We start from the raw sequence: 16,927 nt of genomic DNA, 5'->3' as shown, positions 1-16,927 counted from the left end.
AAATACAGATGGAAATTGATCTTCCTTTTTCAGGAGGCGTCCGCCAAGGGTGTCCGACCAATCGAGAAACTCCCCCAGACTCCTTGCACAGTCTAACACATGTACACTTTATAACTCTAGAGGCCCCTTTTTCCTTAAAAAGCACACAAAACCTTTCATATTTCCAAGTCCCTATTTTTGCTTCTAATTTTTGGTTGGAAAGTTTTTTTTCTTGACTTTTTTTTTGCCAGGAGGGTTAGGGTTTTATACACAGTACTGTTTAGGGAGAAAAAAGGTGCTAGATGTTTGTTTATTAGCAACACAGAAAGAGATAGCTTACTGGTGCAACCCAATAGAAAACAGTTGGTGAGGTGATACTTGTAAATGTCTGCTTTGGTTTGAGAGTCAACGGTTTCCTGATTGGTAAAAAAAAACCCAAAGAAATCCAAAGAACTGGACTCAGAATCACTGGAAAGACAAAAATGTAGGAACATAAACCAGCTTTTATCTTTCATCGCTTCCTCCTGGCCTTACTCCATCCCTCTTTCCCTCTTTCTCTCTCTTTTGGCTCTCTCCTGTTTCAAACTCTCAAGTCATCCTTCCTTCCTTTGCTTTCTTCTGCTTCTCCCTGACTAACACGGTCTCATTCCTCTAGATTTATTGGTTCCGGGGGTGAGTTGGGCCCTCTCTGAAGGCACATTGAAAGGTACAGAGTTTCCAGCATGTTCTGTGTGTCCCTTTAAACCCCCCACCACCACCACCACCACCGACCACGACCACCCACCATGGTGGCTAGGGTTCTAAGTTCAATGATCACGGGAGGTAGGGCCCCATCCCGCGTCCCCCGCCCCCCTGCCTCTCTCCCATCAGCTCTCAGTCCGCTGGACATGCTGTTACCTGTTTTCTCTGTCGTGGCTTTGTCTTTCACAGCTCTTCCACTGCGTCCGCGACCCATCCACAGTCCACAGCACCACACCGCTTCACCACCAACCACCACCACAAGAGATGAAGACTCTTGTGTAGTTAGGTTGACAGGGAAACTGAGATGGGAGCGTGGTGAGACAGGGAAAGGGTACTCAAATATTGGACTTGTTTGTAGGTAAAGAATTCCAGAGCGTCTTTTTCTTTACAAACCAAGGGCACTATAGTCCCATAAGCCTTTTAGTACACATTTAAAGAATAATTCCAGTTTATTACATCTTGGGCCTTATTTTTCATTGTGATCTTTTCCGTTGGTTGTGATAATATTGCGCTCAGCAAAGTAATTGCCGAGATCCGGTAAGTGTGACAAGGGCAAGAAACATGAGCAGTAAGATTATCACACAGGTTGTTAACAAGACTAAAGCTTTGATCCATCCAGTAGATGTTGAGATATTTCCTTGAGTAAGTGAACATTTTGAACTGCTGGTGGCTTTGAATGAAATATCAGGGGGAACACCACAGTCATTGGAATTCATCCTCTCGGAACCATGTATGTCTGTACAAAAAGGATCCGAAAGATGGTGACGAGAAGTTAATGTCACGCTGCCGTAAAGTGGCATCCGTGCCGTTGTATCGGAGCCGTTTTGCAAGTACGAGTACAAGAGCACAGTATCAGACCCAATATACTGGTATCGATATTGGTGCATCCCTACTTAGAGCCATACCAGCTTGGCTAAAAACAAGACTAAAGGCCTTTACATACCGGGGGTGTTTTTTTTCCCTGCGATTAATTTGCACGTCAATATATTTTTCCCAACATTTGCTTTTGTCATATGTGCTTTCACACAGAGTGTGAATATTGCATCGCGAAAAAGCGATGTAATGTTTTTTGTATTTTTTCGGAACGAGGATGATTTTTTTGGAGCTTTCGCACCGCGAATAAAGGCATCAACCAATCACGTTGTTCGGAGCGGACATATTCAAAATGTACACTATAGTGTACAACAACACGGAGGCTCCATAGTCCGAACCAAGACGGCAATCCTTATTACTCCTTTTAACCTTGACAAAGGCAGCGCAGACCAGACCCACTCCTTCTGTTCTTACCTTTCACACTTTTGGATGAAAAGTTAAGGGATCACCAAAGTTATTACGATTCATCCAGAGGGGGGGACGTGAATGTGTATACAAAATTTACACTACCAGCATGACTCCTGGGCCAAAACTCATGTAATTGTGTAGGTCAAAGGTGAACTGGGAAGGTCTGTAAACTGTAATGGATGTTCATTAACGGACAGTTCAGATAATCATTTTACAATATTCCTTCGGTTTTTTTCTCTTTCCGATCATCTGACTGCTTGTGTTTCTTGCCCGTCTGACTTGCCGAGCGCAAGGTTGTCATGGCCAAAGCTGTAAGAATAAGGCCCATGTTTTGATAACTCGTAATCGTCCTTTAAACTTGCCTAACTTTTGTTTCTCTCTCGTTGTGTCTCAGCTCACCGCTGTTACATTAGATCAGAGGCAGAGAGATTAGAGAGCAGGTTGTACAAGTGGTGCCATCTTGAATGAACACATTCTCTCTGTTGCCGACATTATCTAATAACATCCTCTATTAAAGGTCACTGGCCTCCATTAAAGGGCGCTGGACCACAGAAATCCAATCAAGAGCATTCTGTTATTTTCCAATTGAGTCCGTGTTCGACTTAAAAGCTTAATTTTAAGACACCCAGTGCCAAAATATGTAAATGTAATCACAGTAAATTAAACTGCAACAAACTCTGTTAGAGTATTCTAGCTGCAATCTCCACAGCTTTGACTCCAAATAGCTTGTTCAAAGTTTAGGACTTGTGAGTTGACTCGGGACTTGGTCAGTCTTGACTTGGAACTTGACTCTGGACTATCCGTCTTGACTTTGGACTTGACTCTGGACTTGTCAGTCTTGACTTGGGACTTGACTTTGGACTTACCTATCTGGACTTGGGACTTGTCAGTCTTAACTTGGGACTTGACTCGGACTTGTCAGTCTTGACTTAGGACTTGAGTTGGGACTTGTCAGTCTTCACTTGGGACTTGACTTTGGACTTGTCTGTCTTGACTTGGGACTTGAATCGGGGCTTAGTCAGTTTTGACTTGGGACTTGACTTGACTTTGGACTTGTCTTTCTTGACTCAGGACTTGCCTGTCTTGACTTGGGACTTGCCAGTCTTGACTTGGGACTTGCCAGTCTTGACTTGGGACTTGCTAGTCTCGACTCTGGACTTTGACTTCAAAGCTTAATTTAAGACACCCATTTCCAAATATGTAAATGTAATCACAGTAAATGAAACTGCAACAAACTCTGTTAGAGTATTCTAGCTGCAATCTCCACAGCTTTGGCTCCAAAGAGCTTGTTTCACTTACGAGGGCTTAGATAGTTTCTTTAGGGAAACACTCTATTTCTATCTTATCAGATGTGCATCAGGAGGATGCCATTATTAAATCATGAGATAAAATAGAGTTAAGGCTCTGGCCAAACTGCATTCATTTATCTCCTCCTAATGGCTGATTTACTCCAACACACTGTGTAAAGGTCACGGGGAGTACAAGTTGTTATTAAGCGAGACCACAGCAGGTTTGTTAACAGCGGTTGGCTCTTGTTGGGCATAAAGGCCACTTCAGGTCTGTCTGACCACTCTGACCGGTCCGCCGGCACACGCGGTTGAATTGTCGCGACTTGTTTCCATGGCAATCTGGTCAAGGTATTGTTATGATAGGTGGGTGCTGCTGAGAGGTGTGTTAATGACGGCCCCTTCCCCAACTCTGCATTATGAACGTGTGTGTGTGTGTGTGCATTCTTGTAGTTACGTCTTTGTCTTTGTTAGCACATATATTACCTCGTACAATGTCTGTTAGATAGGGGCACATTCTTGGAAGGTAGACTTGACTGTGCTAGATTGTGACTGTGTTTGTGTGCATATGTGAGTGTGTCAGGGGGCAGATGGTTGCAGATCAGGTTATGAAATATGCAGGAGCAGTTCTTGTCCACAAATCCCCTCTTCTCTCAGTCTGGATGACTGTCTGAGAGGCGAGCAGGACCCTTACACTCCTCTGTTTATCGTATGCGGCATTTCACGAGTGCTTGCAGTATTTTGATATTCTTACTCAAAGTTAATTACAGAACACAAAACACACATGTAAAAAACAGCATTCACACAGTGTGTTACTTGTGAATTTGTGTCTGAGCGTGTGGACTCTTGTCTTAGCGGAGGACAGGAACAAAGACAGGAGATGAGATGATGCAGGAGGTGCATTAAGATTTTGAGGATGGAGGAAGGAGGAGAGATACAGATGGAGGTGGAGGGGAGAAATGGTAGAATTACACAAATTTACACTCGAATTGTAACTGTAACTATAGACATGCATAGATTAGAAACACATTACAGATTGTCACACCCAAGCTGTGTGGATTTGAGACTTGGACTCAAGTCAAACGAAAGTCTCAGAGAATTGACTCCCTAAAGAGTTACATGTTTTCTTCTACAAGTAACTGGGCTAAACGCCCATGAATATCTTCCAGGAGAGACTGTCTGAAAATGTGCTCCCCTTATCTTCGTATTTAAACGATACCGCGTCTGTCTCCTCTCTATGACGTTCAGCATTTTACAACCTTCCAGTGTGGCTTCCAATGTGTTCGGACAGCATGTTTTTCGAACCACTTCTTTTTGCAGTGTCATTTTAAATGTCACCTTCAGGCAGAGGTTGTGGACTTGAGTCACATGACATCGACTCGAGTCACAAATTTGATGACTATATACTCGACTTGGACTTAAACACCAATGACTCGTGACTTCACTGAACTTGAGCCCTTGAACATGAAAATAGTTGATACCCTTTCACATTTTTTGCATATGAGTTAAATACAACAAGACAGGACAGAAACATACAACATTCCTTATGTTGTGGTACTGGTTAATAGTGCTACAGTATACTATGCTATGAAAGTGCAATGTCAACTCTACTTTTTTATAAGTAAGTTCAGTAACAGTTTTAACAAATAAATGTTTGTAAATTTAATATATTATTACTTTGTCGTTAATATGACATTACATTTGGTGAAGGCCGCATTATGACTTGTTTAGGACTCGAAAGTCAAAGTTTAGCACTTGGACTTTTTAGTCATGACTTGGGACTTGACTCTGGACTTGTCAGTCATGACTTAGGACTTGACTCTGGACTTGTCAGTCATGACTTGGGACTTGACTCGGGACTTGCCTGTCTTGACTTGACTCAGGACTTGCCTGTCTTGACTTAAGACTTGTCAGTCTTGACTTGGAATTTGCCTGTCTTGACTTTTGACTTGTCAGTCTTGCATTGGTACTTGACTCGTGACTTGCCTGTTTTGTCTTGGGACTTGACTTGGGACTTGCCTGTCTTGACTGGGGACTTATCAGTTTTGACTTGGGACTTGTCAGTCTTGACTCAGAACTTGACTCGGACTTGCCTGTCTTGACTTGGGACTTGCCAGTCTTGACTTAGGAATTGTGAGTCTTGACTTGGGACTTGCCTGTATTATCTTGGGACTTGACTTGGGACTTGCCTGTTTTGCCGGTGAATTTACCAATTTTGACTTGGGACGTGTCAGTCTTGACTTAGAAGTTGACTCTGGACTTGCCTGTCTTGACTTGGGACTTGCCAGTCTTGACTTAGGACTTGTCAGTCTTGACTTGGGACTTGCCAGTCTCGACTCGGGACTTGCCTGTCTTGAATTGGGACTTGACTCAGGGCTTGTCAGTCTTGACTCGTGACTTGACTCGGCACTCTAGACAATGACTTGGTGTCACCTCTACCTTCGGGGACCTGAAGCACCTGCATCCTGACTTGGAATTTTCTTTTGAAGACTTGTGACTGGACTCACACATTTGGAAACTGGGACTGAAGAAAAGAGACGTGAGAGGTTGAAGGAAAATGGTGGTAATCAGGTAGACACATGAAGAAAATCTCAACCATACACACAGGTAGGCATGCATGCACTCTGACACACAATGAGCCACACACACACACACACACACACACACACACACACACACATTCAGGGCGGCTCAGTTCCCCTCAGAGTTAATGTGAAGTGTCTCCCTGTTTGACTTGACTTGTTGTGTTGAGTCATGCATTCTGCAGTCTAGAGTCAGCTGCTTGTGACAGACGCATCAGGAGAAGCTACAGTACACTGCCCATGATGTATGCTGCAAATTGTAAATATAGTTTCGTATTATTTCCCCCCCTCAGTGAGCTATCAGAGGGATGGCATGCTGGATATTTTGACAGACAGCCGCTTGTATCAGGGTAATGATGCTCTCTCAGTGCTCCTGCACTTGTCTATAAGCTGTTGGCTGTTGGTGTGCAGCAGTGGCTGTATAGGTAGTGGCAGTTTCTCACAAGTGTACCACTCTATATAACCCCTATGCAACCTAGATTCTTACAGCCAGTACTTGAAACATAATGCATAGCTTTGAGAGACAGTGAAGTAGTTCAGTAACTACTAAGTAATCAGTTAAGTAACTTATGTATCATCCATTTGGACACCTCCATGGGTATTTATTTTTGATAAACTGATAACTGTTTATTCTAAAAATTGCCAGAAAACAAAGACAAATGTCCATCGCAACTACTGCTACCGCTACTAATGTAAGATCAAGAAAGAAATCCACACGTTTATTACAAGAATGTTAATTTAAAGCGTTACAATCTTTAAAAAAGGTTAATTAGTGCATAATAAAGGATTTATTAACCTTAATGAGCGTTCTCGCTTTAGATCTGGTACCTGCAAAAAGCATTAACTGTTAATAAATGCATAGTTAACTGCTAATACATGCATAAAGCAACAAAAAGGTTAGTAAAGGTTTAACAATGATATAATAGGTAAATAAGTTAAACTCAATAAATGTGTTTGCGGTTGCAGTGTATGTAAATGACATCAGCTGACAGGAAATAAACATGGACCCAAGCTGTTGGACCCAAGCCTAGCAACGCAATTCCGTTGCAATGAGCTAAAACGGAGCGTTTCAGACAGAGGTTGAATACAGGTATATTCAGGCAGACAGTATGAGGAAAATAAAGTTGTTTTTTGAACATTACAGCATGTAAACATGTTCTAGTAGAAACACAAAATACAAGTGTGAACCTGACAATGAGCATAATATGGGACCTTTAATATAAAGCGTTACCTTGGGACAAGCTAGAACGTACCTTATGCCGTCTTTGGGGGAGCTCTATGAGCATGTAACATTAGGTAGCCTACATTTGATCAGTATATGGCAAACAGCTACCAAACTAACCCTGTTTGCTAGAAATTGTGTTTATATACTCCTAATTTCGTTTGCCAGTTACATTTAGTGGGAAGTGTGTAATTGCTGGCAGGATTATATTCAGTTGGAATGGTTTGGAGTGCCACACTCTTGTACTGCGAGGAAGTTGTGTGTGGGTGGCCAGGGGCGGATGGTGGGTGTGCAGAACGCAAGACGTTGACACCAGAGACTAGCGTTCACATCCTAAGTTCTGTGTGTGGTTGGGTTTTGGGCAACAAAATCACTCTGGTTTACGTTAGGGGAACATCGTGTTCTTGGCTGTGTCTTTTTCAATATTAACCAGGTCTCAATCTTTCCCGAAGATCTGTTTAAAATCTTTCTCTTAAACACATGAAATACCGGACATTTAAGTAGATGCATTCAGTGTCAACATGTTGCATACAAATAACGCAGGAGATGTTTGTCAGTTGTCTGTCGCAGTGCACTGTTAAAGATGAACAGTGTACAAAAAATGAAAAGAAATAACAGTAAAACAAAATCCGATGTCCCGTCAGTTCAGTGTTTTTAAAGTGCGTATGCAGGCTCGGCGTAGGTGACTTCATCGTCATATCATGTTCATATCGTGTGCTTTCATATCGTATATTATTCAATGTGGATTTGGTCCGATTAGATCAGTGATTATTAACAGGCTTCAATGCTGAGCTTTGACAGAAAGTTATGGACAGAACAGACCCACTAATGTCCCCCTCCTGACGCCGTCCACAGTTCTAACATGCTGATCATCACGGTCCTGTTGTCCACAGGACATCACATGCATACAGTCTTTTCAAAATAAGCTTCCGTCATCACAGGAAACAACTTGGTGAGGTTTAGGCGACAAAACTACTTGGTTAGGTTTAGGAAAAGATCGTGGTTAACGGAAGTTACGTGACAAATGAGTCAATGTTTGGGTTCAAATAACTACGGAAGTGGATACGAACACCGGTCTTTCGGGCGAAAGTCCAGTGTTCACATTTTTTTATCTGTTCAAAATGTAACTTAAAGGGAGATTTGTCAAGTATTTAATACTCTTATCAACATGGAAGTAGGTGAATATGCTTGCTTTATGCAAATGTATGTATATATTCATTATTGGAAATCAATTAACAAAACAATGACAGATATTGTCCAGAAGCCCTCACAGGTACTGCATTTAGCATAAAAAAATATGCTCAAATCATAACATGGCAAACTGCAGCCCAACAGGCAATAACAGCTGTCAGTGTGTCAGTGTGCTGACTTGACTATGACTTGCCCCAAACTGCATGTGATTATCATAAAGTGGGCATGTCTGTAAAGGGGAGACTCGTGGGTACCCATAGAACCCATTTACATTCACATATCTTGAGGTCAGAGGTCAAGGGTACCCCTTTGAAAATGGCCAAGCCGATTTGGAGTTTGGAGCGTTACCAATGCATTCTTTAGTTTTTCTAGTTTCATATTCATCTAATTTCATAAATCCTAAGTTGCGTTAAAGAAATAAGTGGCGTTGTAATGCGTTAACTTTGACAGCCCAACCTCTGAATTTTAGCCCCCGCAAGCATGTCCTATAAATGTAATTTTTCTAGGAGACAGGGTTTCAAAAAAGCAATTAACCTTGTACAAGATGCAGCCTTGTATGGTCTTCATGCAAGAGCTTGAATTTGTGGTTTTTCATGTGCGTGCGCCGTGCTAGCTCCAATAAGTCAGTCAGAGACTTGTGGCTCTGCCATGTTAACAGATGGTCATCGACTTCCCAAACAGGTCGAACAGATCAACACTGTAGCCCAAGCAGCTCTGGCTGGGTCAGCCCCCACATGAATTCTCTCTATCATAACACTCCGTCATCGCATCTCACCCCAAAACAGTCATCTTCTCAACTAGGAATACATGTTCATGGACAAAATAATGTGTACACCGTCAAACACTGCAAACAGTTAGGTGTCTGTTAGTCATCTTCATATTTACCATATACGACTGTATGCTTCTCTGTTGTGTTTGATACAAGCTGCCGTGATTTTCAAGACCCTTGAATTGAATAATTTTGGCCACAGATGTCACATCCCCCCACCCCCTCCATAGCGCTACTGGTAGTCACAAACTCTACAAAGTACCTTTGACTCGGTGATAAAAAACTCACCATATACTTTATGAGTAGTGTGATGAAGGAAGGAAGTGATGTCTTCCTTCCTACCAGCACTTACCTTCTGGAAAGTGGTGAAGCTGCAAAAGCAATGTATCAACATAACAATCAAACAGCTCAAAGCTACCCTGTGGAGTTTTTGACCACTGGTAGCACCCAAGCAGCAACCTCTGGTGCTCAGAAAGTGCCCAAACCTGCAGTTCTTCGAATGGCCACTTGAGGCCGGCTCCAAAAGCGAGTCAATTCCCATAGACACCCATATTAAAATGTCCAACTTTACAGCAGAAATAAACACGACGACCGGAGCCATGCCACTTTGAGCTTCCTTACGGGTGACGTCACAGAGACGATGTCCATATTTTATACAGGTTATGGTAGCGCCAGTAGGCAATTTGTTATTTTTTTGACAGGGGTTGGTCCCGGTTTGTTAAGGATCTGTGAGTCAGACAGACTACACTAAAATATTCAATTAAACAACCCCTCTGCCCCATGCACTCTCTCTCTGCTACTACGGGATGGAGAGAGGGGATGGCAGGATAACAAGGTCCATGCATTTCAGTCATTTTGCTGACAAGGGATGGCATCTAAACTGACCCGTCAGATGGTTTGTTTCACAGAACCATCTGAGAAACTATAATTGGATACTGGTAGGAAAAGGCCAGGCACTTTCAAAAAATACTTGGCAGGTGATTGGATGAATTGTCAATCAAACTTGAGCAATCGGGCTCCAGGGGTCTGCAGTGATGTCGGCAACCCACCCGACCCGTCTTGAAACGCCGACCAAGGAGTCTAACGCACGCGCGAGCCAGAGGGTGCAAGCAAAACCCTGTGGCGCAATGAAAGTGAGGGCCAGCATGCGGCAGCTGAGGTGGGATCCCGACCCAGTGGGGTTGGGATTTACGTGGGATATGTGATCCCGCGATTATCGCATGATCTTGTGACATTGCGAGAATTCAGCAGCCGTGCAAGGTTGGACGGCATACCCCCCCCCAATTCGCCTACTGAGTAGCCCTATAGAGTAATGTTTTTAAGAGCGGTGTTTCGTCTGTATCGTGCACTCGCTCAAGCACTTGAGATGATGACACCATGCACATTCCCACCACTTGTTTTCACGCTATTCTGCGGATCAACAATTGGGTGGCAGTAACACGCCAAGAAACGTAGCACTGCTGCACCAGCGAAGGCAGGGAGGAAGACAGCAAGCTATTAAACATGGATGTAAACAATGCGCCATTTGAAATATTCAAAAAAATGGCTTTGTAAATGTTTTATGAGGAAATCCAACACATTTATTAGACCTCAAGGATGTACACGATGCGTAACGTTTATGACAAAAGCTACTAATTGACGTTCATATTTTTGATAGTGATGTTGGTTCGGAGATATAAGGACTTTTCCGTGAGATTTTTGCGTTATTTTGGATTCAGTTTCGTGGATAGAGTTTGCCATGGTAGAGTTAAGACGTAGCACAGTGAAATTTGGCTGACTTCAGTAAGGATAGCTTGATCTGTTGCCTGCGTTCCAAAAAATAAATAAAAAGCTGTTTTACATTTTAACAAGCCTATTATGTAATACATTTACATGTAGCTTGCAGTAAGGATTCATATTTATCTCTGAAACACTCTTTGCATGTGTTTTTCATTTCCTAATGCAAGTCACACATATATACATTGACTGAGTAATAAAAAAACTGACAGACTGTTTGACCTACAGCATGACAACATCTGCTCATATAAAAACCTCAGTAGAATAGTCCAATCTTACATTTAGGATTACAGACTTCACCGTAGGAAAAAATATATTTTTGAAACTTTAATAATCCCAAATGCAGGTCAGATTTAACTTTGAGGTTTTCCAACCTTTTTGAACCTTTTTAATTCCACCAAAATATACGTAAATCTTATGCTAAACCGCCACGTAATGTAATTTATCTCAGGTCAGTAAGAAAATAGAATAGAGCTTTTAAACTTCTATAATTGATTTGCAGAAAGCGAGCTTACAACTGTGCAGATAACGGAGTCAGCAATGGGACTGTTGTGTTTCTCCATGTAGATTCATAAATCCTCACCCACCTTGAAGTGGGTTAACAAAGTCCTTTCATACGTCGCGCTGTTAATCTTTGCTGTCGCTACACGGCCAGCCGTCAACAACAACAACAACAACAACACGAGGATAATAGGATCATCTCCTTACACATTGTTTGCCCGAGCACCAAACACACACATCCAAAAAACAAAAAGTGTGAGTATATGCAAAGCAGCTTGACATTCCATGAATAGCTGTTCTTCATCTATTACCTCACACACACACACACACACACACACACACACAAGCCAGCCGGTGCCAATCCCCTAGCTGTATCTGGGTCAGAGCTAACAGTGATGAATCTAACGGAAGTTTCACATTGCTCCCCTTTCTTTCTTCTGTTCCTCTGTTGTAGAGATGTAATTAATAACACCGGTCTTTTAGGGAGAGGGCGAATATGAGAGAGAGAGGAGGGGGAAAATCTCAGAGGAGAGTGGAACAGAGAAAGAGTGAGAGACGGTGGCAAAAAAAAAGTCTCAAAGATGCAGGTGTAAAAGTTTGATGCTACAAGGTGTAGGTAGCAGTGTTGATTGAAATGTTAAACGCGATGAATATTTTAGAACTTTTTTGGTGGTTAGCGGCGACTGGAAGCGGCGTTGATGCAACCGCTCGGGGGTGTGCCGCTGGGTGGGTGTCAAGGTTTCCTGATGTTACGTATCGGTATCAGCCCAACACGACCACCCGATGTAGCAAATTTGCCTCACGGAGACATTGACTATATTAGTTCATCCATAAATCTGGAGGCATGAATGGCTGACGATGATGGATATGTACTGACAACAGAATCTGATGGATTGTGTTGATGTCTGAAAAAGGAAAATCGAAAGTAATATAATGAATAATAAAGCTCGTTAATTTCCACATTAATAATTGCTGTGAAGGATCATACCCTATATAGTTAGTTTGACCGAAAAGCTGCGAGTATTTTGCGGGAAGAAAAAACACTCGCCATGAATGTTTCATGTTGGAAACTTTCTCTATGAATATTTCATTTGCAGAAATGTCAAGGAGGGAACGGCACAGAGCAGAATGCTGTAGTGCTGCCCTGCTGCACTGAATGTAGTGATAAAAGAGACATGAGGTGGACTTTGAATTTTCTACTAAGCGGGGGAGTAGTTCTCCGTGCAGGGGTCCAAAACCCAAGACCTTTGTGTTACATATGTGGTATATCCAAGGACAGGCCTTTAGTACAAATGCTGAGGTAGCAGATTAAATCAGGCAGGACATGACACACAATCCAATTGTTGATTATAGACGTATCCGGGGAAATGCTGGAAGTCGCCATTGCCGCGGTGGTATCTCCCAACAATACGCACATGTAACATTACTTTTGACAACAGTGACTAGGAGTTTGGCAAAAACCTGAGCATTTCCCAGTTGCCTGGCGTTAGCCTAACATGGTGAAACAAGTAACGTCGGCTAAGTTAACGCCGCTTAACTAGCGTAGCTAACGTTAGTGGGCTAAAGACACTGTCTAGGGGCTGCGGTGGTCCCACAGAATAAATGAACTCCATCAACTAACTGAGGAATTATTGGGAAATATAACATCAGTTACTCTAATAAGGGCAACCTAATGATAACAAAGTAAAATTCATTAATCGGTCGGCATTACAAACAGAGCCCGTACAAACTGTCTGTTAACTATGTTAACTGATTCTCAACCGAATGCGTCGTGGTTGCTCGTAGTGACGTCAGCTGTTGAAAGCATGAACAGAACTTGTAGGTGTCCTCGTAAAAGACTTCAATTTGACTTTAATCCATTTTAAACACAAAATCATCTGTGTTTATTATCTACGCCGGCCATTAGTAACGTAAGTTACTACGAGCAACCACGAACGCTTTCAGCTCAAAGTCACCAGTTAACACGGTTAGCAGACAGTAGAGTCACTGCGATTTGCCACCCCAGCAATGGCGGCGCCGCTAGATCGCGGAACACACAAAGCGGTCACCGGGTATAGTATTAGTTTAGGCGTCACAAATGATCAGACCAAGTTAGACATATTCTGTTCCGGTCCTGGACAGTTGCTGTTGAAAATTAGATGATAAAATCTAAGAAATGTGTTGATTTGTTAGATTGTTACGACTGTCGCTGACTGATCGTCACCTAGTCAAGTAGTATATAATGCTATCGGATAACAAGACTTAAGGCCTTTTTGCTAACATTCATGCTAACATTTTGCTAATTAACTCAAAAGAAAAAGTGCAACTGAGGCTGATGGGAATTTCGTTAGTTTGGTCATAAACCAAATTATTGGACAAATGGTGGCAGTAGATGAGAAGTTAAGGGTAAAGTATTGCACTTCATCCTTAGGGGAACATTGATGTTGTTACCAATTTGCATGGCAATCAATCCAATAGTTGTTGAGATATACTCATGGTGGTGCTGGAGGAAAAGTCAGGGGATCACCAAAGTCACAAACAAGGCTAGGCTTCATCCTTCGGAGACTATGAATGTCTGTAAAAAAATATTGGCAATACATCTGATAGTTGTTGAGATATTTCAGTCTGGACCAAAGTGGTGGACCAACAGACCAACCATCAGACCAACAGTATCATCCCTAGGGCTGTGCCACTCACATAGCAAAGATTGGCCAGGAAGCTACCGATAAAGCAGTGTGGTGTGCCGTGTGTGAGAAATTATTAATCCAGTACAGCAGCTTTGTGCATAGCCACAGCTCACCTTATATCTCTCTGTAGGGTTAACTTTTCTTGTTTCCCACTATCTCATTTCTGTTTCTTTACCTTTTCCAAGCAATTTCCACATATGTGAGACACAAAAAAGACAAATCTGTTTTTGATGGATGTCCGGTTCTGCCTTGCTACAGGAATTTGTGAGAATTTGAATTTCATAGTCTAAATGATGTCCAGTGTGTTGACCTCTGTATTTACTCAGTCATTCAACATATGCTCCTTTCTGTCAAGGCGAAACAATGGTTGTGTCTAGAAGGTAACCCACAAGTTGCGAAACTCTTGCAAAGTGGTTCAAGTTAGACATTGACCTTGAATGTTCAAGGTTAGGCATTGACCTTGAATGTTTAAGTTTAGGCATTGACCTCGAATAGTTAAGGTTAGACGTTGACCTTGAATGGTTAAGGTTAGGCATTGACCTCGAACGTTTAAGGTTAGGCATTGACCTCGAAAGGTTTAGGTTAGGCATTGACCTTGAATGTTCAAGGTTAGGCATTGACCTTGAATGGTTAAGGTTAGACATTGACCTTGAATAGTTAAGGTTAGGCATTGACCTTGAATAGTTAAGGTAAGGCATTGAACTCAAATGGCTAAGGTTTGGCATTGACCTTGAATAGTAAAGTTAAGGCATTGACCTTGAATGTTCAAGGTTAGGTATTGACCTTGAATAGTTAAGGTTAGACATTGACCTTGAATGGTTAAGGGTAGACGTTGACCTCGAAACGGTTAAGGTTAGACATTGACCTTGAATGTTTAAGGTTAGGCATTGACCTTGAAAGGTTTAGGCTAGGCATTGACCTTGAATGGTTAAGGTTAGGCATTGACCTCGAATGGTTAAGGTTAGGCATCGATCTCAATTGGTTAAGGTTAGGCATTGACCTTGAATAGATAATGTTAGGCATTGAGCTTGAATGGGTAAAGTTAGGCATTGACCTTGAATAGTTAATGTTAGGCATTGACCTTGAATGGGTAAAGTTAGGCATTGACCTTGAATAGTTAATGTTAGGCATTGACCTTGAATGGTTAAGGTTAGGCATTGACCTTGAATAGATAATGTTAGGCATTGAGCTTGAATGGGTAAGGTTAGGATAGATAGCAGTGAATCTCGCAAGTGTTTTTGTAAGTTTTTGTGGGTTACCTTCCAGACACGACCCTAAACAATCAGTACATGTTGGCGGAATAGTCATCATGTGTTGGGTGTCTAGGTTTCAATAATCTTAAAATCTGTTCCCAGGTTTAGTGCTAGACTAGGAGGGGTATATTTGACAGAGTAAAAGAAACAACATGATTTATTATCTTTGAATGAGTTTTATATTGTTTTAACAGATAATCAAGCATGAAGGTGTAGAACAGGTCCAAATCCAAAGCCGGGCACTTGAAAGTTAAAAAAGCCTTTAAACAAGAAAAGCTAAGACATTAAAATCATCAATCTTTCTAGGACTTCTTCTTTCTAATGTGTGTAGTCACCAGGGACTGTGTTGATATTGTTGCTCTGGATAAAAGCGTGGATTCCACGAAGGGAGAAAGGGTAAAACACTTTGTCATTATACTGTTAAAAAAAAGCTTCCCATCGGTCTGTACCTTGTCATCACTGTTATCCCTGTTGCTCCGCCCTCCACTCACGCCGTCCAATCGCTTGCCTTCACCATCCAGTCCCCCATTTCAATCGGTCCATCCTGCTCAAGTATGACTCAGAAAGAGGTGTGTCAGTCTACCATGTGAACCAGAACAATGTGTGTGTTGTGTGCGTTAAAGAGTGCAGACGTGCGTGTGTTATCATACCCTGTCATTTTGAATGATGTCACGTTTTCTTATTTCTTTGCCTGTTTTTTCTTCTGGACTCCTCAATTTGCTCTGCTGCTCCTCTCTGTTATTCCCCAGATGAATTCATTTCTCTTTTTTTTGTTATAGTTTTTGTCTGTGTTCTCTCTGTCTCTCTTAATATTTAAGCAGGGCAGCAGAGCATTCGGGAATTCCACTTAAATCCTTTTTGATTGTTTTACAGCAACTGTTTTTGTTGACAATTGTTTGTTATTTTTAGACTCAGTGTTTGCTGAATTTCAAAAAATTGGACATCCAGTCCTTGACATTGACACGTTTTTTTCCTGGCAGACACTGAGTCTCAAGGTTTACTACTGAGCCATTCACCATGAAGGATAGGGGCATAAAAGCAGCCGCCGCATTCAACCAAACTACCGCCCTCAGAAATGTGAAAATATAAATGTTTCTTGCCAACATTTTTAATCATTACCAGCCAGATAATTTACCTTCAAAGTGCACTGTTGCTGCTTTTACAGCCCGTGTCCTGCTCTTTCTTTCACAGCCATTCTTTTTTTATCATCTGGGTTCCAACCTTTAAACATCTCATCTCATTCCCTTCAGTCATACCGATCCACTCTCCTTACGCTGATATTCCAATTATCCATAAATCTGTGATGCAACTACCAAACCCAAAGAGCCTTCGGAGACACTCAGAGGGGATCCAGCTAAGCAGAAACCATTGCACCGATGAATCAAAGTCATAGCCGTGTCTCGTGTTGCTTTGAGATTCATGGTCAGGCCTCCTTTTCATCGGAGTAGCCGGCAAAACATCTTTTCCACTTCACGACCTACTGTAGACACCCCTCACTTGATCACCACATTCTGGACAGCTGTAGTTCCACTGGTGTTCCAGATCCATTCTCTACACATCCAATCCAACCCAACCCAACCTGCGCTCACCCGCACGGTCACAGTATACCCATAGTGCTGTGCCGTGCCCTTCCTACTCATCGGTCCCACAACCGAGGACCCTTGCTGTGTCTGTATTTCC

The 16,927-nt window shown here is 42.2% G+C and overlaps 1 protein-coding gene and 1 long non-coding RNA gene across 17 annotated transcripts in view; both read left to right on the top strand.

The window, feature by feature from the left end:
- cacna1g (calcium channel, voltage-dependent, T type, alpha 1G subunit) overlaps nucleotides 1-16,927 on the top strand; it is a 351,728-nt gene that overhangs the window by 268,789 nt on the left and 66,012 nt on the right. For 10 of the 16 annotated variants that reach the window (XM_037754983.1, XM_037754992.1, XM_037754991.1 and 7 more), the window contains one exon: nucleotides 635-685. The exons of the other annotated variants lie outside the window; for them this stretch is intronic. In XM_037754983.1, coding sequence (XP_037610911.1) covers nucleotides 635-685 — 51 coding nt within the window. The remainder of the gene's footprint in view (nucleotides 1-634; nucleotides 686-16,927) is intronic. 16 annotated transcript variants of the gene reach the window in all.
- Nucleotides 7,204-16,860, top strand: LOC119479419. The gene is made up of 3 exons (XR_005204679.1): nucleotides 7,204-7,214; nucleotides 13,235-13,384; nucleotides 16,851-16,860. It is a non-coding gene; the product is annotated as an uncharacterized LOC119479419 (long non-coding RNA).

This window comes from Sebastes umbrosus, chromosome 20 (genome assembly GCF_015220745.1).
Source record: "Sebastes umbrosus isolate fSebUmb1 chromosome 20, fSebUmb1.pri, whole genome shotgun sequence".
Classification (NCBI taxonomy): Eukaryota; Metazoa; Chordata; class Actinopteri; order Perciformes; family Sebastidae; genus Sebastes; species Sebastes umbrosus.
This window is presented reverse-complemented; position numbering and strand designations above follow the sequence as displayed.